The sequence below is a fragment of the Penicillium diatomitis genome (genome assembly GCF_028827545.1).
Source record: "Penicillium diatomitis strain IBT 30728 chromosome Unknown utg000015l_segment0_segment0, whole genome shotgun sequence".
Classification (NCBI taxonomy): Eukaryota; Fungi; Ascomycota; class Eurotiomycetes; order Eurotiales; family Aspergillaceae; genus Penicillium; species Penicillium diatomitis.
Window position 1 is genome coordinate 55850 of NW_026623187.1, and position 25901 is coordinate 81750.

At 48.8% G+C, this 25901-nt stretch overlaps 6 protein-coding genes across 6 annotated transcripts; 3 read left to right on the forward strand and 3 right to left on the reverse strand.

Annotated features, from left to right (window-relative positions):
- Window positions 1-1635: 1635 nt before the first annotated feature.
- Window positions 1636-4822, reverse strand: N7539_008853 (putative MFS transporter; the record flags this gene model as incomplete). The annotated part of the gene is made up of 8 exons (XM_056938448.1): window positions 1636-2094; window positions 2151-2618; window positions 2686-2880; window positions 2963-3075; window positions 3156-3544; window positions 3883-3929; window positions 4207-4305; window positions 4511-4822. The coding sequence occupies 8 exons, from the start codon at window positions 4820-4822 to the stop codon at window positions 1636-1638; spliced, it is 2082 nt and encodes a 693-aa protein (XP_056785825.1).
- Window positions 4823-6699: 1877 nt separating this feature from the next.
- On the forward strand, window positions 6700-9081 carry N7539_008854 (Zn(II)2Cys6 transcription factor; the record flags this gene model as incomplete). Its single annotated transcript, XM_056938449.1, has 6 exons — window positions 6700-6797; window positions 6867-7559; window positions 7631-7846; window positions 7906-8204; window positions 8262-8485; window positions 8548-9081. The coding sequence occupies 6 exons, from the start codon at window positions 6700-6702 to the stop codon at window positions 9079-9081; spliced, it is 2064 nt and encodes a 687-aa protein (XP_056785826.1).
- Window positions 9082-10082: 1001 nt separating this feature from the next.
- Window positions 10083-14978, forward strand: N7539_008855 (putative ABC multidrug transporter; the record flags this gene model as incomplete). Its single annotated transcript, XM_056938450.1, has 14 exons — window positions 10083-10316; window positions 10370-10420; window positions 10483-10645; window positions 10705-10952; window positions 11011-12061; window positions 12117-12735; window positions 12792-13066; window positions 13127-13302; window positions 13358-13451; window positions 13509-13819; window positions 13872-14078; window positions 14159-14318; window positions 14377-14813; window positions 14880-14978. 14 exons carry the CDS (start codon window positions 10083-10085, stop codon window positions 14976-14978), a joined length of 4125 nt encoding a protein of 1374 aa, XP_056785827.1.
- A 233-nt stretch (window positions 14979-15211) lies between these two features.
- N7539_008856 (NLP effector protein 10) lies at window positions 15212-17807 on the reverse strand (the record flags this gene model as incomplete). The annotated part of the gene is made up of 8 exons (XM_056938451.1): window positions 15212-15707; window positions 15787-15910; window positions 16019-16150; window positions 16225-16507; window positions 16845-16961; window positions 17016-17246; window positions 17340-17548; window positions 17618-17807. 8 exons carry the CDS (start codon window positions 17805-17807, stop codon window positions 15212-15214), a joined length of 1782 nt encoding a protein of 593 aa, XP_056785828.1.
- Window positions 17808-18464: 657 nt separating this feature from the next.
- Window positions 18465-19666, reverse strand: N7539_008857 (putative endo-1,4-beta-glucanase; the record flags this gene model as incomplete). The annotated part of the gene is made up of 2 exons (XM_056938452.1): window positions 18465-19354; window positions 19480-19666. 2 exons carry the CDS (start codon window positions 19664-19666, stop codon window positions 18465-18467), a joined length of 1077 nt encoding a protein of 358 aa, XP_056785829.1.
- A 1133-nt stretch (window positions 19667-20799) lies between these two features.
- N7539_008858 (uncharacterized protein) lies at window positions 20800-20988 on the forward strand (the record flags this gene model as incomplete). The annotated part of the gene is made up of 1 exon (XM_056938453.1): window positions 20800-20988. The coding sequence occupies one exon, from the start codon at window positions 20800-20802 to the stop codon at window positions 20986-20988; it is 189 nt and encodes a 62-aa protein (XP_056785830.1).
- Between the last annotated feature and the right edge of the window lie 4913 nt (window positions 20989-25901).

Here is a 25901-nt window from a genome sequence, read left to right on the forward strand (position 1 = left end):
TCGGGATTTCTTTTGTGTCAGGAACCGGGCACTGGTGGTGACCGGCAATCGGCATCGATGCCAACAATTTCACACACAGCCTTATCATATGTAGCTTTTTTTAGCATGATGCGAGGCAGACACGAATCGTCCATGCGTCATCGGCACGCGTAATCCGGGGACGCTACCATTCTGCTTGGTCACTTGGGCAGGGTCGTGTGGATACCGGTCTGGACTGCTAAGCTTTGCCCGAGCATCCGATGGCCTATTTCGTTGACGGTGCATACGCACCTGTTAAGCCCATGCGGCGGCACGGGGACGTCGCATATTCCCAGACTGCGATGTTGTCTCGGGGTCGTGATACTCGGTGCGCCCAGTCACTGGTATAGCGTCAGCGCTGAAGGAACGTAGACTAAATTCACGGATTCCACGCGAAGAGGGTGTTTGCCTCCAGCGGCACACCAACGGGCTAAAGCTCGCGGGGGAAACGGCTAACCCGGAAATGCCGCGTACTCGTCTCCACCTTGTCATTTTGGATTCGGCGAAGGTCTGCTAATTGTGGGCGTAAAAGGCTTGTTCCGATTCTAGACTGCGAATGACAACATTATGCTGGGTTAGCGTGTCTACCACTCTACCTCGATAGCGCGGGTTTCCACCTTCACGCAAGAAGACAGCTCCAGGTGGAGACAACGTGGTTTACACCCGCAAGTTTTGGGCGCTTGAAACAAGGTCGCCCGCAGCCAGAGAACAGAAGGCCTCAAGTTCGAGTGGGTCCATGAACCAGGCGAACATACCGACCTTCTCTCCTATCCTTTTCTCTCTGAACAATCGAATGTTCACACTTCACAGTTACACACAAGTCGATACCTTTGCATCAAAGGCCCCAGAAAGATTCGGTCATGATTTGGGTACGTGTGTATCGCGCAGCTACGCAGCTGCTCACGATACGCAACCGATAAAAGACCGAAATATCATTCATTACCTCGAGAGTTCCGTGCGGATCGCGAGGTGGAAACAGACGAGCGCAGAGATGGTTAGTGTGCCTCGCTGCCTGAATATGCCTGAATCGCTCTTGTTCAACAGCATGTGTCGCTCACCAAATTGAGACTCTCTGGAGTGTCACGCGTGTTCATTCTCCGTCTTTCTCGTCTTGAGTTTGAGCCAGAATTCTCCTCACCCAGTCCACAAAACAGGCATCGCTATCCGACTTGCATGTGTGTAAACCCATGCCACCACCCATTTGAGTAAAGAATCGGTTCCAGTCGGGCGGTCATTAAAGAGAAATGATGCAAAGCGAAGCCGAATTCTTGCTCGAGCTATGTCGTCAGTGGTGACTTGAAGCGTTCGCCATCAGAAAGCGGATCGCAGACAATGACAATGCCTTGTGGAATTTCCATCGGGACCCTAGGCTACGTATTGAGTGGATAACGGTTTATTGGTTCGGTCCATGACTCGTTTCGGACATCTTCATCACTGAATTGACATGTTCGAGTGCTAGATAGCGGACGACACGAAAGAGTATTCAGAGCACTCGACCCCGGCCGATCAGCAGCGTGTTTCACGCTTTCACATCCTCAATGACCCTCGGTTGCACACGGAGTACTCCATACATGGCGGCTCCTTCCGAGTAACTATACTCTCTTCTTGCTTTCCAATTCATGGACGCCAGCGGAATGCAGGATTGCGCCAATCCATGTCTTGGACCTGCTTTTGGGAGAGACCTGTCAAAGCGGCGTTGACATCGATCTGGCCCCGCCGTCGGTTGTCCCACCCGATCCAAGCCCACAACCCTGCACCAAGCAACAATGTCGTCGAAGAGGTCGCGAGGTTCAGTCCGTTCCCAACGTGATAATTGGGCGCATCGGAGGGAAGGAACGACCAAGTTGAAATCAACCCGCCGATGTTGCCGAACATGACGACGGTTCCAATCGCAGATGATCGAGCTGTGTCCGAGATAACATTGGCAGACACGTGGGCATTGCAAAGGGCGCCAAACGAGAAGGCACCGCATGCAATGATGAAAGTCGCTCCATAGCGAACCATCGGGTCTTCGCTCGCAAGAAACATGATGTACCCGGTCATCACCAGCGGCGGGGTCACAACAAAAAGACCGACCTCTGGTCATATCGCCAGCTCAGAAACGGGAACAAGACGGTGAAAAAGGCGCCGACCACATAAGGTGGAACAGTATGAAGCTGCTGTGACACCACCGTTGCCTTCGGGTAGATTGTCTGGACAATAGTGGGCGCAAAGAATCCCAGTCCTTGAACGGTGATGTTGTTGAGAAGGAAAATGGTCGCGGTGATCAGTGTAACAGGACTGAATATGCCACGAAGAGTTTTCGGCAGGTCCAGTCGATCAAGCACTTCCGTGGTGCCGACGCGCTCCGACTTGAGACGGGCAATCGCCAGATCCTTCTCCTCCTGCGACAGCCAGCGCGCAGTCTCGGGCCGATCAGTCATGGTCAGAAACGCGATCAGAGCAATTCCAATGGTCACGAGACCTTCTATGGCAAAGAGCATCCGCCAGGTCTTCAGACTGCCAAAGTGGTCCAACTTCAAGATACCTGAAGCCAAAAGTCCGCCAAAAGCGCCGGCTAGGGGCGCCATGACGATGTACAGTGACAGACGGAAGGCCAGCTGTCAAACATTAGCATTCTTTGAGTCCCATATTCAGGACAGTCTCACTCGCGGGCTGTTTACGTACTTCACTGCGGCGATACCATCGACTCATGTAATATGCGATTCCAGGCAACAGACCTGCTTCGAACATACCGAGCAAGAAGCGGACACCACAAGCAGCGTGAATGTTCTGGACAAAGGCCGTTGCGACGGAGCAAATGCCGAATCCCAGCGTAATAGAGGGGAGGAACCAGCCAGGTCCGATCCATTTGCATGCGATCTGAGTCAGGAGCTGTCAGTGGGCTGGTCTCTGGTGGTGGGCTGGGTATGGACACATGAGTGGGTCGTAAATCGCGGCTTACATTGCTAGGAATCTCAAAGATGATATAGGCGACAAAGAAAATGGAAAGCACAATGTTATAGTCGTACCCCTTGAGTCCAAGATCTTTGCTGAAACCGGCTAGCTTCGCATTGCCTGCAGAGATCCCATGATGTCAGTAAGCAACGAGACTAAGGTACTAATCGATTGACCTCTTATCGATAAGAAGCACATACCGATGTTTGCACGATCGATGAAACAAAAAAGGTACATCATTGCCACCGTGGGCACAATGTACAGATCCATCTTCCAACGAAGACGCGACTCGGCGACTGGGTCAAATTGCACCAATGCATGTCCATATTGGTCCGTCGCAAGGTGGCCACGCTCTGCGGCATCTCGCGTTCCATCGGATAGCGCCCCTTGTTTGCACTCCGACACGGCTTTCTCATCCCCAGGATAGTCGCGGTGAATCACTGACGAGGCCATGGGATAATTTGAAGCATTCGAAATGAAATGTTCTAGGATGGTATGCTTTGGCGAATTGTTGACGCCTTGTATTTGAATGTTCGTATCCCGCCGCACGATGGTACGGTGCTGAAGGAAATTGAAGAAATTTGCGTTGCTGCGGATAAGGTTCTTATCTGCAAAATCTGGGGAAGTTTGCTCCTATGTGGGGAAACCGATCGATTTGCGGAGAAATCAGAACAATTCAATGCCATTGACTGTAAATCATTGTCAAAGGAAGAAATAAGATTTGAGTCCTGCCGAGGAAATGCCCACGCGACCGAGCCTCTTAGTCTAGAAGCCAGCCTACACAGTTGGGCTGCCCTTCCCAACTACCGCGTGGAAAAGCCGGCTCTAGGGTCAACGAAGTTCATTGTCTTCGAGACCAATGATCGTTTGCACTCAATCACACAGATAGCCAATGGCATCAACGAAGAGAGGACATCGATTACTTACCTAAACTGGGGGGGGGGGGGGGGGGGCTTGTGCTCAGTCGCGGAGACCTAATTACCGTGAAGGAGCCGTGTTATGCAGCTTGCTTTGGGGCAAAAAGAGTCGGATTTGCCGAAGCCAAGAGCGAATACGCTTGGCCACCCCCTGGGCGAAAGTTAATCAGAGTCTATAGTCTACCGCATACTCTGGGACCCTCGAGTCCCGTGACTCCAAATATCTTGGCGAAATGGTCTGGCCAAGTTCTCCGAGGCCATGTGCCTGCGGCGGGGATGAGAGGCGCACTTGGCGGGGGCGGAAGGGTTGTCAGACACACCGCGGTATTCATACCCGCATCAGGTAGTCATCTTTTGGGGTAAACTGTTGCACCTCGACAGATCGGTCGGGTCTTGTCTGAATCTTGAAATCTGATTCTTCCAAACGCGGAGGCTATTTTCAGGGTGGCATATTGAGTTCAATTTCACTGCTTACAATTAAGATCTCCGTAGATGCTACCTCTTTCCGGACATGAGTAACAGCCCAAGCGCGCTCAGTGTGCAGAAGAACGACCCTGAAGTCGACGATAAGAGATGTTTATTATCGGCCAACTTGTCGAAATCGGGCTCGGGAACATTTAATGACATCTTGCTACTACTTTCGTTGCGCCTTGTCTCATCAATGCTTGGCGAAATGCCTCGGTAAACTCGTTCGGGTCCCATGCCAAGACCCTGTCTTCCATCTCGCTTAGCTTCTTTGTCAACGACTCAACAATACTTTCATCCGTCTCGTGATTCTCATCGTCACTCAGCAAGTTCAAATGCTCTCTCCATACTTCATTAGGCTCGCTTGTCTCCATCGGCCCGAAGACCCGCTGGTCAATTTCGAGCCAGCAGATCGCATCGAACGCAAAATTGTGCAAGATTGCGTAGACCACTCTGAAGTTTCCACTGTCCCAGCTTCGCCACATCTGGTCCGAAGGGAGTCTGTCACGGCTAGAGTTCTTGTGCTGTCCTTGAACGTCCCTCGTAACTACAAGAAGCTTGTACCGTTAAAGCTGCATGTTGAGACGCGCTAGGGCTTGGACTTATAATGACGTAGTCTCGGAGGTGGTCTGTGGCTGTGGGAGTTCTGACCGCGATGGGTTCCCAGGCGTACTAGATCATTCATATCCATCGATAACCTAACCAACCTCATTCCTCACCTTTTCTTCGGGAAAAAAACTAGCATCGGCTTGCGGGAGCGAATGTCGGCGGCGCTCCACGTGTACTCCACCTGCAGCGGAAGATTGTTGAGGGATTCTTTGCTAATATCCGTGAACTCAGAGTCGTCCCCTAAGCCATGATTCAAGATGAGCTCCAAGATCGGTTTCTTGACGTTGATATCACGAAATATAGACAGCCCGATATCGAAAATATCTTCAGATTCTAGTTCCTATGCAACGTCGTCGTAGGACATCTCCATGTCAATCCTTTATACCAGATAGCACTAGTGCCACTTTGTTGCTCCAGAACTTGCGATGATCCCAGCCTATACAGCAACCGATTCTGAGACTATATAGCATGCTTGATGAGCGCAGGAAGTCGAATTCTCGGAACCTAGTCAGAAAAGTCAAAAGTTGGTACAGGCGCAAGACGTCAATCCTGTCGATATTAGAACGTAGGTAGAACTCAATCATCTCACGAGTGAAGTAAGTTGGGAACGACCTAGGTACCACCTAGAGCTAGAGGGCAAAAGGGGAATAGTAAAGTGAACAGACGACAGCAGTAAAGCTACCTGTTACCTACTGTATTCTCATAAATAACCACCATTCCTGAAGATCACCTGTCGAATTCCTAAAGTGGAGAGCCATCACCTCAGCATGCAAAGTACTACTCGGTAGGCTGGGAGGAAAATGCAAGCGGCAGTGCAACCTCAGATGAGAGGTAGGAGGTGACATGGCGACCTATGTCGGAATAGACCTTACTAACGAGCCGAGCGGGCCGGACTTTTAGGCTCGCGCCCGCGTGCGAGCCGAGAATCTGAGCTCGTGCCCGCGAGCCTTAAAACCGCGAGCTCTAAGCTCGCGGGCTACGAGCCGAAAATTAGAGATGTGAGCTCGTACTCGCGAGTTTTAGGCTCTCGAGCCGAGCGCTCTTAGCCCGCGAGTTTTACTATATAAATTACCGATATTTTCTGTATCGGATCGGTAATAAGAGATCGTAATTTATTTTTTAAGCTTAGTAATACTGTAATTAGTATAGGTTTTCTTAAAAATATTCGCGAGATTTATTATAATTTAGGTCACGTGGTAATTGTATTACCGAGCGTAAAGCTCGTAGATACTCGCGGTCCGGGCGGGCTAGCTCGCGAGCTTTGGCAAGGTCTATGTCGGAACAACCTTGAGGTGTATATATCTATCCACACGGAACAATCGAAAGCATCCTGACATATGTGAAACCATCAGAAGACATGATATTTACATCATCACCGCCTTTGGTATGAGGTCCGCAATTACCTTGGTTTGAACTAAATAATGTCTGCCGCTGTCTCATTTTGATTGCGCTCTTGCGCCCACGTGACCTGGCCGGATATAGACGGAATAAGCGGATATGGATCGACGACCCACCGGACTCCGTGCTGCTACTGATTCCAGTTGGTAGTCCGCCTCAACTCCAGAGCTGTGAAAATCTTCAGATCGAAATATTCTGTTCAAATGCACGACGGCGTTTGGAGAGCGTTGTCATGATGATTGAGTGAAGAGGTTCTCGCTGCAACGTGTGCTCGGATCGTCTCTACGCGCCCTGCCATCTGGGGCGCCAAGTCCTTCCCAATCCCAAGTGACAACTTTCCCTCACTTGTTCGGATATGGCTGATGCCATAAAGCCGCCCACGGGCGCCTGGCGGATCCCAAAGGCCTGTCAAGAGTGTCGAAAGCGCAAGATCCGATGCAATGGGTTAAATCCGTAAGATCGAATTTCGCTCACTACTGGGTGCTGACTTGGCTGAGTGAGGATCTGATAAGCCATTTGCAGGTGTAAAACATGCCAACAACGCGAGACCCCATGTATCTACAGGGAGGTGACACGACAGCGCAAAAGGAGGATCGATACTGATCATCCGCTGTCGGAAAGCGATAGCAGACATGCGCCGCGCGTTTCACCCTCGTTCGCGCCGAACTCCAAAACTGATGGCCCGTCAATGATGGTCCAGTATCCAAGCAGCGTTTCGGCGACGCACATGGCGTCGCCGTCTTGCAAATTGGAGCTCTATTACGGACCAACCTCCCATTTTTCGCTCATCCAACATGTTTATCATGAACTGGTCCCCAATGCATCCTCTGAGGCTGCCTCATCTGGCCAAGTAGAAGAAGCTGGCGCGGGCTTGGATCTCTTCAGCTTCAGACGAATCTTTTTTGGGACACCAGACTCCCAAGAAGCAGGAAAATCTTCCAGCTCAGCCGACATGGGCATGATGTTTCTCCCTTATAACTTGGCAAAAATTTTCCTCGACCGATACCTGGCCCATTTGTATCATGTGATGCCGCACCAGCCAAAAGCTTACTTTAAGCAGTGTTTGGAGAAACTATATGATCCATCGCCATCAGAACATCCAGATACGCTCACACGGGCCATGCTCTTATTGTCCATGGCTATTGGATCTCTAGGTACCGAGCAGTATGCGTGGGGAGACGTCCTGTTTGAGCGAGTCAAAGAGTCTTTGATACCGTACGATGACGTCGTGAATCTTCGGACAGTCCAAATTGCATTTCTTATGATAAGTCACTCCCCAAACATAGTGAACGTTGCCTCGAGACCAACCAAGAATGCAGCTCTTACGGCAACTACCAAAACGAACAAGGTCGGCCAAACTCGGCATTCCTACATCTAGGTACCGCTACACGTAAGGCTATCTCGGCTGGCTTGCACAAGGATGTTCCTCCAGGGGATATACAAAGGCAGAAAACGATCGAAGAGAGACGCGTAACTTTCTGGTCCCTGTATAACTTTGAAACGTGAGCCGTCAAGTCTGTCAATCTGCGAATGTAGCAAAATTTCTAACGGGCCGCTGTAGCTGGTTTTGTTTCCATGTCGGAAGACCGAGCTCTCTTTATCTGAAGGACGTCGCCATTGAATACGCTCAGGATCCCTTTGTTCGACTTCTTACCGAATTGTGCAAAACGATTTCACGGTCGGGTAATGAGATTTATAGTCAACGGCATGAGTCGCTATTACACATGTGGCGGGTCGCTCGGTCGATCATCCATGATCTTCGAAATCACGAGGTCTACATGAAGCAGGCGTTGGGATTCGATCTCGATGCGAGCATTGAGATTGGATCTCTGGGTGTTCGCCAGACTATCTTCATAACTCGTAAGGCATCTCTACTACTCTCGTGATTATTCACTCAATTCACTAATTGAAACGCAGTGTACTATCACACTCTTCTGTTGACGTTTCGCCCGTTCTTGATCTTCCGCGGTCACTGGAAACGAAGCCTAAAGGCCTCTACACAGCCACCTGATACAAATGCCCCGCCTCGCTCGTTCAAAGTTCCTACATGGCTCAACGAAGCCTGCAACCACGCCATCACGGCCGCAAGCAAGACCATTCACCATCTGTCCGAGGCCTCTCGCAGAAATGACCTTGTGAAGGTTCGTAAATAACATGTACCCCATTTTTGCGGCTGCTACATACTCATTCTAGCTTGTTATAGCAACTGAGGTACCATGGACACTTCCTATCCAGCTCAGCTTTCACCCTGATCTACGATTTGCTCCACGATCCAAGCACGGCCACTTCACACTTGCCCTGGATTTACACAACATTACAAACGCTGGGTTCGATGCGTCCGGGCGATCCAATCGACAGCACGATCTCCGCTATTCAAACTGTGCTCCGCAAAATCAACCCTTCCTACGAATTCCTCCCGTATTCAGATCAGTACACCTCGCTCAAAACAAAAGCCTCGGTGCCGATGTCTTCCCCAGCTGGAAACACTGCCAGTCAACCATATGGATGGATCCCTTCAGCCACAACCTTTACTCCACGACCTGGATTCACTCAGAACTTCGACCTTTCTGCTCCTCAATGGAACCTGCAACACCTCGAGGGACCAGAAACCGGGGCTTCGAGTGGCTCGACAGATGATCTCCTTGACTTCACCCAGTCTGACATGGGCTGGAACTTCGATTTCTCAACCATGGACCTAGAGGCATTTTGCTCGACCTACGACCAGCTGAGCGGTTAATCGTTCAATCTTTAGACAATTATGTATTTATGAAAATCGACGATTGCGCGGTCTCGTAAATTCACCGCACCGCAAGAACGTCTCCCATCAGAAGGGCAAATGCTCCATGGCAGGTTGTCTTGGCATGCACGCTTGGAGTCTTGCCTTGTCTGCAACCAGAACTCTCAAACGGACGAAGTTCCCGGTCAACGCTTTTCTCAGTCCCCTGGTCATCAAAAAGGAATCGACATTTCAGTGCTTTCCGTGCCCTGCTCGGATCCTGGATAGTCTCGTTTCATTTGCACATCTCTCCAGCCGGGCACAAGAAAAACTGTGAAGAGAACCTCACTCCATTGATGTGTATCAAGGACAAGCTTGTCCATGCGTTCAGGAGTCTCTCTGTGCCTTACAAGGGGAGCTTCTATCTTCCGAACCACCTAGCGGGTCATACCTAGCTATTTCCCCTTGACGTAAAGCGATGACAATGGCCTCAAAAGCAACCTTCGGCTCAGCCATGACATGGCTCGGTCAAGCTTCGGGTTTACCAGATACGTCCAGACAGTGGGTCTGCGCCGTTCGCTGACAGCAGCATTGAAATGAGTGGATGCAGCAAAATGATGGCAGTAGTGATCGTCAATATAGACGGTACTACTACTCACTATGTCCGATCTCCTTGCCACAAACTCTCGGCTTGAGCGGAGATCAGGTACGAAACTGTACTTCCGTGGCGCGACCGTCAAACGAAATCCGAAAAAGAGAATCCGTTTCACGCGCGAGACGGCGACTTATTTCCGGCAAGGCTCCACTTTTCGGCTTTACGGATGAAGCTGTTCCAAATGTGTGGAGATCGGAATCATCTCTATACATTGTGGGCCAGCGGCTTTAGGTGATCGTTTAAAGGAGTGTAATCCATCTTTTGAAGAAGTTATAGTGAGCTGGAAGTCATCAAAATTGTCCTTTCCCTATCTGCCACCTCTCAAATTGCGACTTTATCAAGTTCGAACTTGAGATACGCTGACGGCATGAAGGCTGCCATTCTTGCCAACATGGATGATTCCTCTTCAGGAACAGCCACACCTGTGGATGTTGAAAAGGCTGGACATGGAGAGGATATTCGAAAGAGGTTGACTGTGACGTTCCGCGCTCTCAGCGTCCGTGTAACAGCTCCCGATGCTGCTTTAGGAAGCACGCTTTGGTCTGTGATGGACCCACGCCAGCTTGGGAACGTATTCAGACGAAAGGAGGATCAAAAGAGGGTTAGTTCAAATTTTCCTTTGTTTTTGGGTAAATTCGAGGCATGCGCTGATAGAAAAAGACCATTTTGAACAATATTTCCGGCCAGGTGAAACCTGGAGAGATGGTCAGTCCACCATCTTAAAGCAAGCGACATGTTGCGTATGTCGGTACTGACACGCGGTTCAGCTTCTAGTTCTGGGCCGTCCGGGTTCAGGATGTACATCCCTTCTCTCGGTTTTGTCAAATGACAGGGAGCAATTCAGCGAGGTCGACGGAGACCTGAGATTCGGTAGCATGGATCACACAGCTGCAAAGGATTTTCGTCAGCAGATCATGTTCAACAATGAAGGTATGACTGACCTTCAGCTTAGGGAATATCTCATCAGCTGTAATACTGACATACTCCAGACGACTTACACTTCCCTACACTTTCCGTGAATCGCACATTGAAATTTGCGTTGCGCAACAAGGTTCCTCACGAGCGGCCTACTGAGTTGGCTTCCCACCAAGACTACATTATGGGGAAACGCGACACCATTCTCGATTCTCTGGGCATTGCTCATACGAAGAAAACAAGAGTTGGAAATGAGTATATCCGGGGTGTGTCTGGCGGTGAGCGGAAACGAGTCTCCTTGGCTGAGGTTATGGCGGGACAGGTAAGCTGCTTGATCAGAGATGAGTAGATTGAGCATTGATTGACAAGACCGGGATCAGAGTCCAGTTCAATTATGGGACAATCCTACACGTGGTCTCGATTCCAAGGCAGCCCTTGAATTTGCTCGGCTTTTGCGGCGAGAGGCAGATGAGAATCACAAAACAATCATCACGACGACCTATCAGGCCGGGAACGGAATCTATGATGCCTTCGACAAGGTTTTGGTACTGGCTGAAGGCCGTGTCATCTACTACGGCCCTCGCTACCTAGCAAAGGAATACTTCGAATCTCTTGGCTTCACTTGTCCGCGAGGTGCCAACATAGCAGACTATCTCACGTCTGTGACTGTGTTGACAGAGAGAATAGTCCGCCCTGGTTGGGAAGAACGTGTCCCCAACACCCCAGAGGAATTTGAAGCCATTTATCATGGCAGCGATATTTGCCAAGAACAAATGGTATCGATCGTGCCTCCAGAGCAATTGAGCCATGAGACGGAAGATCTCCGCATCGCCGTCGCAAGCGAGAAGCGAAAGAAGCTCCTACCTCTCAAGCAAAGCGTTTATACCGCAGGACTCTGGGATCAGGTTCGCTCTTGCACGTTGCGACAGTTCCAGATCATGTGGGGTGACAAACTGTCACTCTTCATCAAAGTGTTCTCGGCGATCATTCAAGCCTTGGTTTGCGGATCTCTCTTCTACAATCTTCCTGACGACAGTGGTTCGATCTTCACGCGACCAGGTGTCGTTTTCTTCCCAGTTATCTACTTCCTCTTGGAATCCATGTCGGAAACAACAGCTTCTTTCATGGGCCGTCCAATTCTGTCTCGACAAAAAAGATTTGGGTTCTACCGCCCGACTGCCTTTTGTATCGCCAATGCCATTACCGACATTCCCGTCATCATGATACAAGTCAGCTGTTTCTCGCTGGTGTTGTACTTCATGTCCGCCCTACAGATGGACGCTGGGCGGTTCTTCACATTTTGGGTCATTGTCATTGTACAAACTCTGTGCTTCGTTCAGCTGTTTCGATCAGTGGGCGCTTTGTGCTCGAAGTTTGGTACCGCATCTGAACTTTGCGGGCTGCTTTCGACGGTGTTCTTTGTGTATGGAGGTGAGTTTCACGGTGCCCCAATACCAATGTCAATCATGCTAATGATCATTCGCAGGCTATCTTGTACCTTTCTACAAGATGCGCGTTTGGTTCCGCTGGATCTTTTATCTCAACCCTGGCGCTTATGCATTTGAGGCATTGATGGCCAATGAGTTCGTCGGTAGGCAACTTGTCTGCAAAGAGCCCTATTACATCCCGTATGGCGCCAGCTATCCCGATACTGCATCCCCACACCGAGCTTGCTCGGTAGTCGGGAGCAATGCAGAAGGGATAATCGACGGTGCTGCATACATCCATGAGCAGTACAATTACTCGCCCCACCATATTTGGCGCAGCTTTGGTGTCATCATTGGATTCTGGCTCTTCTTTATTGGGTTGACATCCTTGGGCTTCGAGCTCAAGAACAGCCGGAGTGGTTCCTCCATCCTTCTGTACAAGCGCGGCAGCAAGAATGATCAGAAGAAGCCTACGCCTCGATCTGATGCAGTGGCGGAGGCTTCCCACAGTTCAGCTCCCGCACGCTCACCAAAGCAGTCAACATTCACTTGGCAAAATCTGGACTACCACGTGCCATTCCAGGGAGAGAAGAGGCAGCTTCTGAACAAAGTCTTTGGTTACGTGAAGCCTGGCAATTTGGTTGCGTTGATGGGAGCCTCTGGAGCTGGCAAGACAACGTAGGTAATCTGAAGTTTCATTGGCAAGACGACGTTATGCTAACAACTTGTGCCAGTCTTCTTGATGTTCTTGCGCAGCGAAAAGACTCGGGAGAAGTGTATGGCTCAATTCTCATTGACGGTCGCCCACAAGGAATCAGCTTTCAGAGAACCACTGGCTACTGTGAGCAAATGGACGTGCACGAGCCGACAGCAACCGTCAAAGAGGCTCTCGTCTTCTCTGCCCTACTGCGCCAACAAGCTTCAATTACACGGGAAGAAAAGCTTGCCTATGTTGACCATATCATCAATCTGTTGGAACTGGGAGACATCGAGGACGCACTCATTGGAGGTAAGACATATACCGAATAGTTCCGTTGACATACAAAGGCACAAGACTAAGACTTCACAGTCCCTGGTGCAGGTTTAAGCATCGAGCAGCGGAAGAGGGTGACTTTGGGTGTTGAACTTGTCGCTAAGCCCACTTTGCTCTTCCTCGATGAACCCACTTCTGGTCTGGATGGACAAAGTGCATTCAACATTGTGCGGTTCCTCCGCAAGCTAGTGGATGGTGGTCAGGCTGTTCTGGTGAGTTACTCGTGTCCCAAAACGAGCGATTTACGATGCTAAGAAAACAAAACAGTGCACCATTCATCAACCTTCCGCTGTTTTATTCGACGCTTTTGATGGCTTATTGCTCTTGGCAAAAGGGGGACGCATGACATATTTCGGAGAAAGTAAGTTATACACATCAAACACGGGCCGCTTAGAGTCACTAATTGTTCGAATCATAGCTGGCCACGAGTCCGGCAAGATTCTCGACTACTTTTCTCGAAATGGCGCACCTTGTCCTCCCGGCGCGAACCCAGCTGAACATATCATCGACGTGGTGCAAGGAGGCGGCGAGTCACAAAAGACAGATTGGGTCGAGGTTTGGAATCAGTCATCTGAACGTCAAACCGCCCTCTCGGAGCTCGAAGCTCTCAACAAGGCAGGAATGGAAGATACCGCGTACGAGGAAAATACTGCCACATTCGCCACGAGTCACTGGTTCCAGTTCAAAATGGTCACTACGCGTCTGAGTCTGAAGATCTGGCGATCTCCGGTATGTCCACGTGGCATCTACAAATGTGAACCCCGGCTGACATCCGAACAAGGACTATATGTGGAATAAATTCATTCTTCACATCTTTGCCGCCCTTTTCAGCGGCTTCACTTTCTGGAAGCTTGGGAATGGAACATTTTCCCTCCAACTACGGCTCTTCGCCGTGTTCAACTTCATTTTCGTTGCGCCAGGCTGTATCAACCAAATGCAGCCTTTCTTCTTAGCAAACAGGGATATCTTCGAAACGCGAGAGAAGAAGGTTAGTATTTCGCGCACACGATTGATGATTCGCATCTATCCAAATTTCCGCTCCTATGAGACTGATCTCTCTTTTTGCAGTCCAAAACTTACCACTGGATTGCTTTCATCGGTGCTCAAACGGTGGCTGAGATTCCTTATCTCATCGTTTGCGCCACTCTCTACTTCGTGTGCTTCTACTTTACAGCCGGATTGCCTGTCAAAGCCAGTATCTCGGGCCACTTTTACCTGCAGATGATCTGTAAGATATCGCAATTTGCTTGTTACCCAAGTTTTGCAGGAACTAATATCTCGTGCAGTCTATGAATTCCTCTACACTTCTATCGGTCAAGCCATCGCAGCCTATGCGCCAAACGAGTACTTTGCAGCGGTCATGAATCCAGTTCTACTCGGCGCAGGCCTGGTCAGTTTCTGCGGTGTTGTGGTACCATACAGCCAGATGCAGCCATTCTGGCGCTACTGGATGTACTACCTCGATCCCTTTACCTACCTTGTCGGTGGTCTGTTGGGCGAGATTCTGTGGGATGTCAAAGTTGAGTGCGAACCCTCGGAATACGTCACTTTCAGTGCTCCTTCTGGCCAGACTTGTGGCGAGTATATGTCGGACTTTTTGTCCTCCCGGCCTGGCTATTTACTTGACCCCAACTCCACCAGCTGCTCGTTCTGCCAGTACTCGTCTGGTGCCGAGTATGCCAAGACATTCAACCTTCAGGCTAAGTATTATTCTTGGAGAGATGTATGACGAAATCTCGCTCCCCTGTCTTCAAAACGACCAAGAAAAAGACTGACAACTTGACTACAGACTGCGATCACTGCGCTCTTTTGTATCTCATCCTACGCGCTTGTCTTCCTCATGATGAAATTGCGAAGCAAAAAAACAAAAAGTGCTCGGTCCGAATAGATGCAAGAGGTGTGGGGTGAAGGTGTAGAATACTTTTGCGATAGACCTGAACCAATTATAAAGCCTTCATGTTGTGCATTCATACATCTGGACCGATAAGATCACATGCTGATAACAGGTTTCAAAGAACATGCCTTCTCAGTCGCGGTTTATAACACTCCGGCACACCCTATTCAATGAGCTCAATGTTTGCAAATTCCATCAAAATTCGAGAGCCTATGCTAGAGCTATGTTCAGAAAGTGGCGCTAGCGAGGTTGTTGTTGAAACGGGCATCGTTGAATGGCACATCCGCCTTGCCAAAGTCCGTGGTTTCCAGCGCATTTTGAGCGGCAGCAGGCAGAGACTCCCATGCGATCAACGGCTGAAATCCTCCTTTGGTGCTTGTCAAACCACATTGGTGGTCTATGGGCCAGATGGGGCTGTAGTACTTGATCAAGGGGGTTGTGCCACTGAGTGTGAATCCATCCGTAGAGCAATCCCAGCCACCATGGGCCGAAGGACAAACTGCGACAACATTACTAGCCGAGGTGCTGGTAGACTGGGACAGCCAGACAATGACACCCTCCCAGTCATGACGATGACCCAATCCGTCGGATGGCTCGTCTTTGGGCATGTACCACGAGTACATCAGTCCGTAGTAGTTTCCATGGCTTCCACCACGAACGTAGATCTGGCCGGTGCTGCTGCTGCAATCGCCGCTAGGTGCACCGGAGGGCTTCAGGCCAGCGCTAGTTTTATGATTGATAAGTTTCTGCAACTAACTCGGATCCCGTTGAAGGGAACTTCATAATCAGAGGGGTGACTTACTTGGTGTTACCATTGGCATCCACGGCAGGGAATGGTACACAGCCATTGACTACGTCCAGAGTTGGCTGGTAGGCAAGATATACTTGGCCAGTAACACCAGATGGGACGGTTTGGGGAAACCCAACTTGAGGGTGAATACAATTAGCGAGCGAACGCACTTGATAATAACAGCTCCAGGTTCAGGCTATACTGTCCAACCCTGCAAACAATCATGACGGGAATTGCGACCTACCAAGCTGGTCGTGCGCTATTGTTCCACGATTGACAAGCTTTGGGCTGGGGCTTGCCGCTGCCCAGGAACAAAGGGCCAGTGGGCCGTACAGACGAGAGAAGATCATGATTTCAAATGCTCTGAAGGCTTGCCCTAGATCCCCATCTCATTGTGGAAGGACCCGAGCCTTCTTATATCTTTTCTCCCAAGCACCGTCTGCAACATACGGCACAAAACATGAATCCGAGATGCTCGACCTTCCTTGGAGTATAGTGCAGAATCGCGTTCATTCCGAGATAGTTCAACGAGATAGCGGACTTCAACCCCAAACTGGTCTGGCGCCTGACAGGGAAGTACCCCACTTGAACGAAGGATCCCCGCGTCCCTGCTACTCGTGGTAAGCACGATCAGGATGATTCGTCTGTGGATGACTCTGCGTGGTCCTTGATCCAACGGGATAGACTCCATGTTCACCGTGCATGATTCGCGACCGTAGAAGATCGGCAGGTCCTGAATGATTCATCTGCACGAGAAACATGCTAGGAGGACCGATGTCCGACCAGTCTCCTAGATTCGACGTTGAGTACGCTGTAGCCGAGAATGCTTCTAACATTCGAAGCTTATCTAGCTATGATTGGGAGTCGAGCTAGTTGCACAGTGGACAATATTGTTCCACCGATCACGGCAAGCAGCTGAGAAGCGGCATGAGGTTCTTCCTGACGATCCCTTGCAGGACGGCGTCAGCATCATCTTTAGTGCCCGCCATCCCGACCGAGACGCTCACGTAACACCCCGAGGCTAGAGAGACCGCAATTTCGTTCGGCAGCCTTGACTTCCCACAGCTTACCACATCTGCCGGTGTGATGAACGGGATGGCAACGTGTATACGGGACAGCACGAATGAAAAATCACTCGTGGTATTACACTTATTGGACACGGCTGGAAAGTTGACATTGAGCCAGACCTGTACGTGACGTGAGTCTCAAGCCTACTTGATAAGCCCCTTGAATTTACTCACATCTTGGGGTAAATACGGCTTTCCAGAACGAGTGGCCTGGTTGACCAGCATGGTCGCGAGTTGAGCGTACAGTTCGCTGTAGTGCGGATAGCTGGGTGTAGCGTTCCACGCAGTTTGGGATCCGCTAGCGCCGGAGAAAGCGATGGCGGGGATGCCTGCATCGTGGGCTGCATAAGCAGCTGCTCCGACAGTGCCAGAGAGGAGAACAGTCAGACCGATATTGTTCCCCACCTGCGCGACTGAGTTAGTTGGATGCAAGCAACTTAGATGGCTGAGAGCTTGTCTTGGGGGAGACCATCAGTCAGTCTCCCTAGGTGGACTTACATTCGGGCCAGCAACCGCAAGGTCGGGAGAGCCAGCGTGGAAGCGAGGGCCAATCGAGTGAATTCCATACTTCATCGCTGTGACGGGAAACGAGTTGACATAATTTAACCGAGGTTGTGATGCATTGTGTCCGATGGCTGGACTGCCTGCTGGACAACTTGAAAACTGACAGGGCTCAGCGAGAGGTGTAGGACGCTTTTGCGAAGAACCTGCGTGTTTCACTTTCAGCTTGGAACCCACATGTTGTGAATAGAGTCAATCCGATCGGGCGAACTCACCTGTTCCACTTTGATTCTCCGCCGGAGCGACCACTACGACGGAATGGCCGGCGGTGGAGAGGCTATCGAAGAGGCTGCGAATGTTGACTTCCGCCCAGCCATCGTCGTTGGAAGAAATGATATTGATCGCTCTAGCGCACGATGACAAAAGCAGCAGGGCAATGAGAGGGATGAAGTTCTTGAGCGTCATTTTTGTCCCGTGTCAACTGTTGAACTATGTGTGTTAGACGGGCTGCATGCGAGACCTCGATTCTGTGCTTCTCGTCGTTGGAGATTGTGTGGGGACGGTCGGCTTGTATGCAAGAAGCTTACATTTGTGACAAGACTTGGTCTCACTTCAGTCGATCGTCTTCTTGAGTGCCGGTTACTTGGGTCATGGATAATGGACATGTGCGAGATCCAGCATCTGTTCTCGAACATAGTAGTTGTGAAGGTCAGATACTGTCCTCTTAGCGGCCCCGCGCGCGCTGACCCTGGCAGATGTGGTGTCTTGATCTGGACATCTCGACGTGGATTTACCGATTCAAGCCGGGCCTTGCCAACGATAGACTTTGAACACGAAATGCCTTGATATCTCATTATACTCTCAGCCTTTGATACACTTTATTCGAGGTCGAAACAAGTGTCATTCTATGGGAAGTCCCTTGGATTAAATGGCGGGTGAGGGGAGCAGGAGTTTTCATGTTCCTTTGCACGCATTGGTATGCATTTCGGGAGGTTAACTGTACCCTCCTGTACACTGGAGTAAATTAGCACCTGGATACAGTGATATCAAACTGAGAATGTTTATGCCAATATATTCATGATAGGTCAATCTACCCCAAGGCAGGACTAGGCCAAGATAGATCTAGTTGCTTGAGGGAACACATTGAGAGTAGTAAGGATTGTAAGAAGCGCATGTCGCTTTCGCCGCACATGCGGTAGGACCATTCCAACTGAGCCCACCGCATTGACCATAGACTGTTTGAGTGGAAGCAGACCCGGACCCAGATCCGGTCGTAGTAGGGACTTTCGTTGTGGTTGTCTTGGTGACCAGTGTAGTCGTTGATGTCTTAGTAGTCGACGGTCCAGACCCAGCCGTGGTTGTGGTAGGGACCGCACCGGATCCCGTGATGGGCGTTCCAGAGGCCGTGATGGCTGAGGTGGCTTGAGCGATGGAGACAGCACCGGTGTATGGAGCAGGTCCGGGGATAGTGTAGCTCGCCAGAGACTGGTAGATGTTGACCAAGATGCCGGGATCAGTTGGGCTATACAGATCCGTACCCAAAACACCCGAAGGTTTGTCCGACCCAGATCCAGTGACTTGCAAGTTGAAGCATTGTGGATAGTTTTGAGCCCCATCCGCATTGTTTGCACTGTGCAGGGCGATGATCTCATTGCGCAGGACGTAATTGCCAGGTGCCAGCTTGGGTGGGATCTCGACCATCCAACTATTCCCGTTGGCAATCAACTGGTCGTCGGCCCAGGTACCTGGAGGGGTGCTCTCGTCGACGAGACCCACGGCGTCAATCTTGAAGAACTTCAACGTCGTTTTATCGACCGTCTCGCATGAAGCACCGCAATCTGCGAGGTAAGTGATCACAGGTCCGTGATGAGTGTCCGGCCAGGTGGTCCACTGAAGATTGATTTTATCCCCAGCGGCAACGACAATATGACCCTTGGCGTTTGTAGCATCCATGTGGTAAATGATGTCCGATGAATCATATGAGGCTGGCTCACAAAGCATCAGTTTCATATCTAACACAGCAAAGAATCATATATAAGAATCGTTTGTGCGTGGGATGGTGCCCGGATAGTAAAAGTGAACCCATCTTAATAGCTTATTCATGTCGAGCACCTGTGGGATAGAAAACAAGACTTACACGGACTAATAAATCCATTGCCGGTATTAGGAGTTCCCCATACAGCAACAACTGGAGGATTGGATAAGTAGGGAAAAGAACCAATATCCCAGCCCTGATAGGACACTCCATTAACCACGATATTAGAGATGTGGCCGTGACCGACAACCAGGTCGGCCAACATTAATATTGCCAGAGCTTTGTACATGCTGAAATGAAATTGCCGCTACTATGTTTGACTCGGGGCACTGATCGAGGCTACTTCATAGTATATGTCGTAGATGAGGATGAGCAAAGACGGCAGATTTTATATCTGTTGAGCGGCTTGCGCTCAGGTCTGCGATAAATCTTGTCGTACTAACCAAATTCTTCTCATCTCCGCCGGAGTTGCGAGGACGAGGAGAGGGATTCTGAGCCTGCCTTGGCCTTTTGTGAAGGGTGTGCATGCTGTAAGACTCGGATGGCATTGGCGTGTAGGCCACACGCGCACATGACGGGATTCGGTTTTTTCACGTTTCAGGATCACGCGCTGAGGAGTTGTACCCCAGACGGTGGCTCCGTGTCGAGGTAAGCCATTATCCCTGTCAAGCAGACTGCTCGAAACCGACATGTGGATCGAAGCTGACTTGGCAAGCTTCAAACCAGGATTGAGACATGTCTAGTTTTGAAAGAAGCAACCGATAGGTCGGAATATTTGATTCCTGTTGTTGGATCGTGGACGATTTCTCCAGTTGTCCCCGGAACTCATCATAGTGCTTGCCGACACCATGAGTGGCATCATAGGTCGGTAGAGATCTAGCCTGGCCGGATGTACTTTGAGGGGCTGTCGCACTTGACGCTTCCGGCTGACAGTTTTTGCGACTTGACGAGAAATGAATGTTCAACATCTTCATCCAGCGTGCAATTCTGACTCGTGTTATTCAAGATTATCCTCACTGAGGAATATCAAGCTCAGCCTCTTTCACCAAACATCAGGTCAATGATGAAGTGCTCGGTAACTAGTAGGTAGTCATGGTGGTGTTGGCACGTACCGTAAGGGGGGACCGCTATCCTATATTAGGCTGAAGAAACCCCGGAAAATGTGGAGCAAATCAACACATCGTTTGCAGAATCAAATGGGGAAATGTCCGTCTCCACTGCGGTCTCTAACAATTTGAATCGGATCAGATCTGCAGCAGTCCTCCAGCAGAGACACGTTCATGACCCGTACCCCGCATTCGATGCTGGGAGGGGTGCTTTGACGAGGATCTCCATGATTCAAAAGGGAAGGGACATCTGTCGCAGCATAGACCGGTGGTCACGTTACCTTCAAGTGCCGGGGCCACGTTAACATGCTTCTAAATGTCTTCCGCACTCCAGACACGTATGTTGAAATCGAAATTGGAAGTGCCGCGAGTGCGCCTGCAGCCACGGTTTGTCATGAACATCACTCCAGACATTTCACAAGTTCTGGCCTACTTGGTCACCGTCGTGTCAAAGATTGCTCAAAGCAAGAACCTCGCCAAACATTCCAAAGAATATATTCAATGAGCAACCCCTCAAGGGGCCCTATGTTGAGTATCGTCTGCGACGAGCAAAGCGGAGTACTTTGCAGACTCTGGTACCTTATTAAAATGCGCCTTGTGATGGACAATCTCAGAAGCCTCCTACCATGATCGAAAAGTGACCCTTCCCAATCGCTGGATCCGTGCGCTCACAATCGCCGTCTCTAGAGTTTTTGAAGTATGGGAGAAGGGAGATCCAGGGTAGCATGGCGAATGACTCCAGTATAAATCCATGAATTTAGCGCACGTATTGATAGGTTTTACTGACGAGGAAATGAGTCTTTTAGCACTGGAAAGTTGATGGGTCTCCCGCTTATTGGGCTATGTTTACTCAAGTTCTTTCAGTATACACTAACTTATACAGTTCTACACCTTACCTACCCATGGAATAATTACTGTGTGACTACACAGGAGAGAACTTATCGGTAAACAGCATAGTCCCCCAAAGAGGCCCCTTGCCGTTTGGTAACTACTCGGCTGGACTTATACGCGCTCACAGTCGTCTTGGGACGTCTGAGTAATTTTGAAGAGCTGAAAGCGATCACTCAGCTAAATAGGTCGCCGCAGGGTTCTTAAGGTTAGTAGGGTTGTTTTGCCGCCGTTTGGGGGAGTAGCGATCCACGCTAAGCGCTGTCAGGGAGTAACCGTTGTTTTCCTTTGGTCTCAATAGAGGGCATCGTTAATTCATGCAAATTGTTGGGTACGAGTATTCCTAGGGCTAGACTTCCTCCCCCTCGGAAGGAACTGCGGAGTGAAGCAACTGCTATAATTAATTCGTTGACTGCCAGCGTATTCCTTCATATTCTGCGCCGACTGTATTAATAGCGGGCAGCAGGAAGGTATGGAGTGGATACTGGAGAGTGGAGACTGGAGAGTAAGCCCAATCACGTGGTTTACCAAGTCACATGATTTTACCCAGGAAGGAGCCAATCAGCGGCCGAAGATCCAGCCGGAGGTGAAATTCAGCCCCTGGGGACATAGTTAAGAGGCGTTTTAAAATAAAAGACACGTGACCCAGGTCAGGTGGTTTTACCCGAAGATGACCACACAGAATGTAGCCAATCAGATCGTGGAATTCCCGACGGAGGTGAAATTTGGCGCCATTATAAATGATTATAGCGTCGCTTCGATCCGCAATAACGGACATGTCTGCTACTTTTACTGTGGGCTCAGCAGTTAAGATAAAACAATTTGCGTGGCGCTTGCACCGCCTCCACAATCTCAAGTTCCTTGTCAATACTTGCGCACAAACAGTCACGCCAAAGGGGGCCAGGAGATAGTAGAAATCAGCGCTGACAGAAACCGGGGGTCATTATGGATCACAGCCACTGCCGCGGCCTCTACTACGCGACCTCGTATTTCTTCCCCTTAAAAATTCCAGGCGCAGAGACCCATCTCGCAGTGTTTGACATATTGCTCGTCCGCATCTCAAACTACGTGTATCGACACCGTTGGTGAATTTTGGGGCCGCTGAAGCAGTCCAGAGGAGGATAGAGACCGCTAACCAACTGACCGTATTCTATCTGGACCCTCTTCCCAAAACCAGAGGAAATTCCTTCTGCTGGCCCTTTCGCTATATAAATCAAGTAAACCCTTAGTATGGAAGGAAGCATCGCGTACCTCGTGGCTACTAGCAGCGCGGCTTTTAACGAATATACGAACGGGTTGTGGTCTTTAGGTCACGATATCCGCGTCGAATATATTTCTTGGGCGATCTTACTTTTCGCGCTAAGATAGAAAACGCTACTAAGACTCCTAGTTCTTATCGCTAAAGAGGGATCTTCTTCGAGAGAGATCCCTCCTAAGGTTAATACGATTCTATAGGGAGCTTCGCTTTTGGTAGCGTTTAGCCGACTCATCGATATAAGCTATAATAGTACTACGGCTACGGTGAGCTATTAAGTCTTCTTGCGTCTACCCTAAAAGCCTATTAAACCCGAAACGCTTATTTTTTTTTTTTAATCTATATAGCCTTAGACCTTATTATTTAGCTTGTTCATAATCTTATATCGTAAACAAAACTTACCTACGCTCCCGAGTCTAGTAGATCACTAACGGCTACCTCGATAATACCCGAAACTATAATTAACGATATAATCTGTTATCTAGGGCTTACTCGCGCTATACTTGTTATTTCTTCTTCCGAGGAAACTTAATGATTTTTTTTTACTCTATAGCGTAATGCTCGTGTATTTTATACTAACGAAATTATTAGGGTTTTTCTTACTCTATAGTTATCGCGATCACGTCGAATAGCTATTATATATTAAAGTAGCAGAAACCCTTGTTCTTCGAGTCCTACTATACCTTATAATCGTACTGTTTATCTGGCCTTCCTCTATAGTAATCCCGTGGTAGGTAGTCCTATAGGCCTTTTTTTATTCCGCAGAATTAGCCGGTACTATCTATCTAGTTTATATAATAACGATGCTCTTCCTATCTAAATTACCTAAGATAATTAACTAATAATTATTCCCTATAGGTTATAACTAGTTATACTCTGTTAGCCTTAACTATCGAATCTTACTCGGCGACTGCCCTAAATAGGCTATTAAAAGAATAGAAACTATATGATAGCCTTATCTCGCCGCTACTCTTAGCCCTATTATTAAAGATCGGGCTTAACGATCTATCCCTATCTATATTACGTCGGAAACTTATATATCTACTCCTGCTGCCTTTATTCGCTTTCCTAGGCTAATTCTTAATTCTAAGTAATACTATTCTCTCGTCGTTAGTCTTAGACTCCTAGTAGAGCGAGTCCTTATAGTTATAGCCGCTAGTTAAGTTTAAGCTATCTACTTATCCTATCTACTATCTTGCTGTAAAAGTAGAGGATAATTTTAATTCGATGATTAAGAACTAATCTCGGACTTTAGAGGCCTACTATAAAAAGTACGAGAGAAAATACAGACGAAAACCGCCTGTAAATTTTGATAAATAGTTCTATACGGTAAAGTAACGAGGTTTCCTATTAATCGATAAGTTTAATACTATAATAGTAGCTATATAGCCGCTATAGGGTATAGCTCCCTCGGATATTCGAGCGCGCGTAAAGAATCTTACTACTATATATCTAGGAAACAAACTATATACTTTTACTATATCCTATAGCGATTAGGCTATACTACTTAACCCTAACTATTAGATAAGTCTTACCTTAGCCTCCTGGCTTAATGCCGAGGTGTTATAGACTCTACCTAATATAACGCTAGCGATAAATACTATAGATAAAGCGAAGATTATTGTTCCCTATAATATACTATCCCGTATCTTAAGGGTGGCTTAGGTTCTATATACTAATCTACTACTACCCTCTAACCGACCTAGTCTTACTTAGTATATCGACCTACTAGATATTAGTAAATAAAATACCTAGGATATACTTTCTGTATCTTACCCGCCTAATACGCTAGTACGGGATCTCTCTCTGTCCGCTATAGGCTCTCTAGTTCTTACGGAGATAGGATTCCTAGAAAATATTATACTTAGTAAAGAGGTCTGCTAGTTTCCCGAACTCTATAGTATTTATACCGGGCTACGCTATCCCGCCTCGATAACTATTATATACTTCTTAGTCCTAGTTTTTTCGTAATCTAAACTATCCTATTTTAACGATCTTCTTTACCCGAGCCCTTTCTATACCGAGAGAATACGAATAGGTAATTATAATAAAGACTTAGATATTAATTAGGAATAGAAATAGAATATCGTCTATTAGGCTAGATCTAATACGGGAGGTTAATCGATCTCTGATAACTAGCGAGACTTCTAGCGCTAACGCTTAGTTCTTATAACTTTAAACGAAAGCTTATTAGTTAATCTACTAAGTTAGTATAAGCGAATAGCTCTATACGACTCCGACTAGGTCTAGATAAAGTTAACTATAGCGGCTCTATCTAACTTTACCCGTATATAAATAATAGTAGCCGTCTAATATAACGATCCCGTATATAAGGAATAAGTAGATAAGTTCTATATCAAGGAGGACTAACGAGACGATATCTCCGAGGGATATAAGTCTCGCTATAACCTCGATCTGGATAGTAACGGTCTTAGTAGTCGCTTTTACCGTCTCTTAATATCGAAATCGGTAGTCCTTAAGCAAACGCTTTACTAAGAGTAGTATAACGACTGGTTAATTCCGTGGGTTTATTATATACCGATTAGTATGGATCTGCGTGACTTTCCTGAGATTGTACGATATCTGACACAAGAGCCCGAAGGTTAAGAATTGGGGAAACGCGTGGCTCAAAACAGTTATGACTGGTCTCGTCGGGTGCTGCGTAACGAAGATATGAAACTGGTCTGGTGGCGACTCATGCTGGAATACGGAAGGTTGATTAGTGACGATCGCGACTTAATGTTTTTCAGTGTTTAGATGGCTTGATGCCAACCCAGTCTCATGTGATAATATCCTTGACCGCTGCTAATGCTAAAAGCCTGCGTGACTCCCTTTGAAGCTGAGGACTTTTTTATCAAGATGCAGATCATTTGGTCCATAGTCCCTTTCATGACTCTGGCGCGGTGCTCTTGATCTGGCCAGATTTTTCAGTAGATGTGATGAACGAGCAATTATCATGTCGGGACTGCTTCAGATTCCGTAGGATTTTCATGACAGCGGCTTCCGGCTCAATGCCTTGCGCGACCGGATCCCTAAGAATGCTAAGCCTCTGGTGAGCGGCTTGTCCCCGCGCTAGTTATGCAGGACACGAGCGATGCGTTCTGAGCCGTCCTGGAAAGGACTCAGGCCCCCCCCCCCACCATCGACCTTGGGTGGTGCGAATGCAACTTGACCTGCAGCGACTGTCATGTCTCGGGCATGGGGCAATTCTCTGTCCTCGGACATCGCTTTTCGATCTTTCTACCCCGTCCCAACTTGGCCGACAGGCTTCAAAC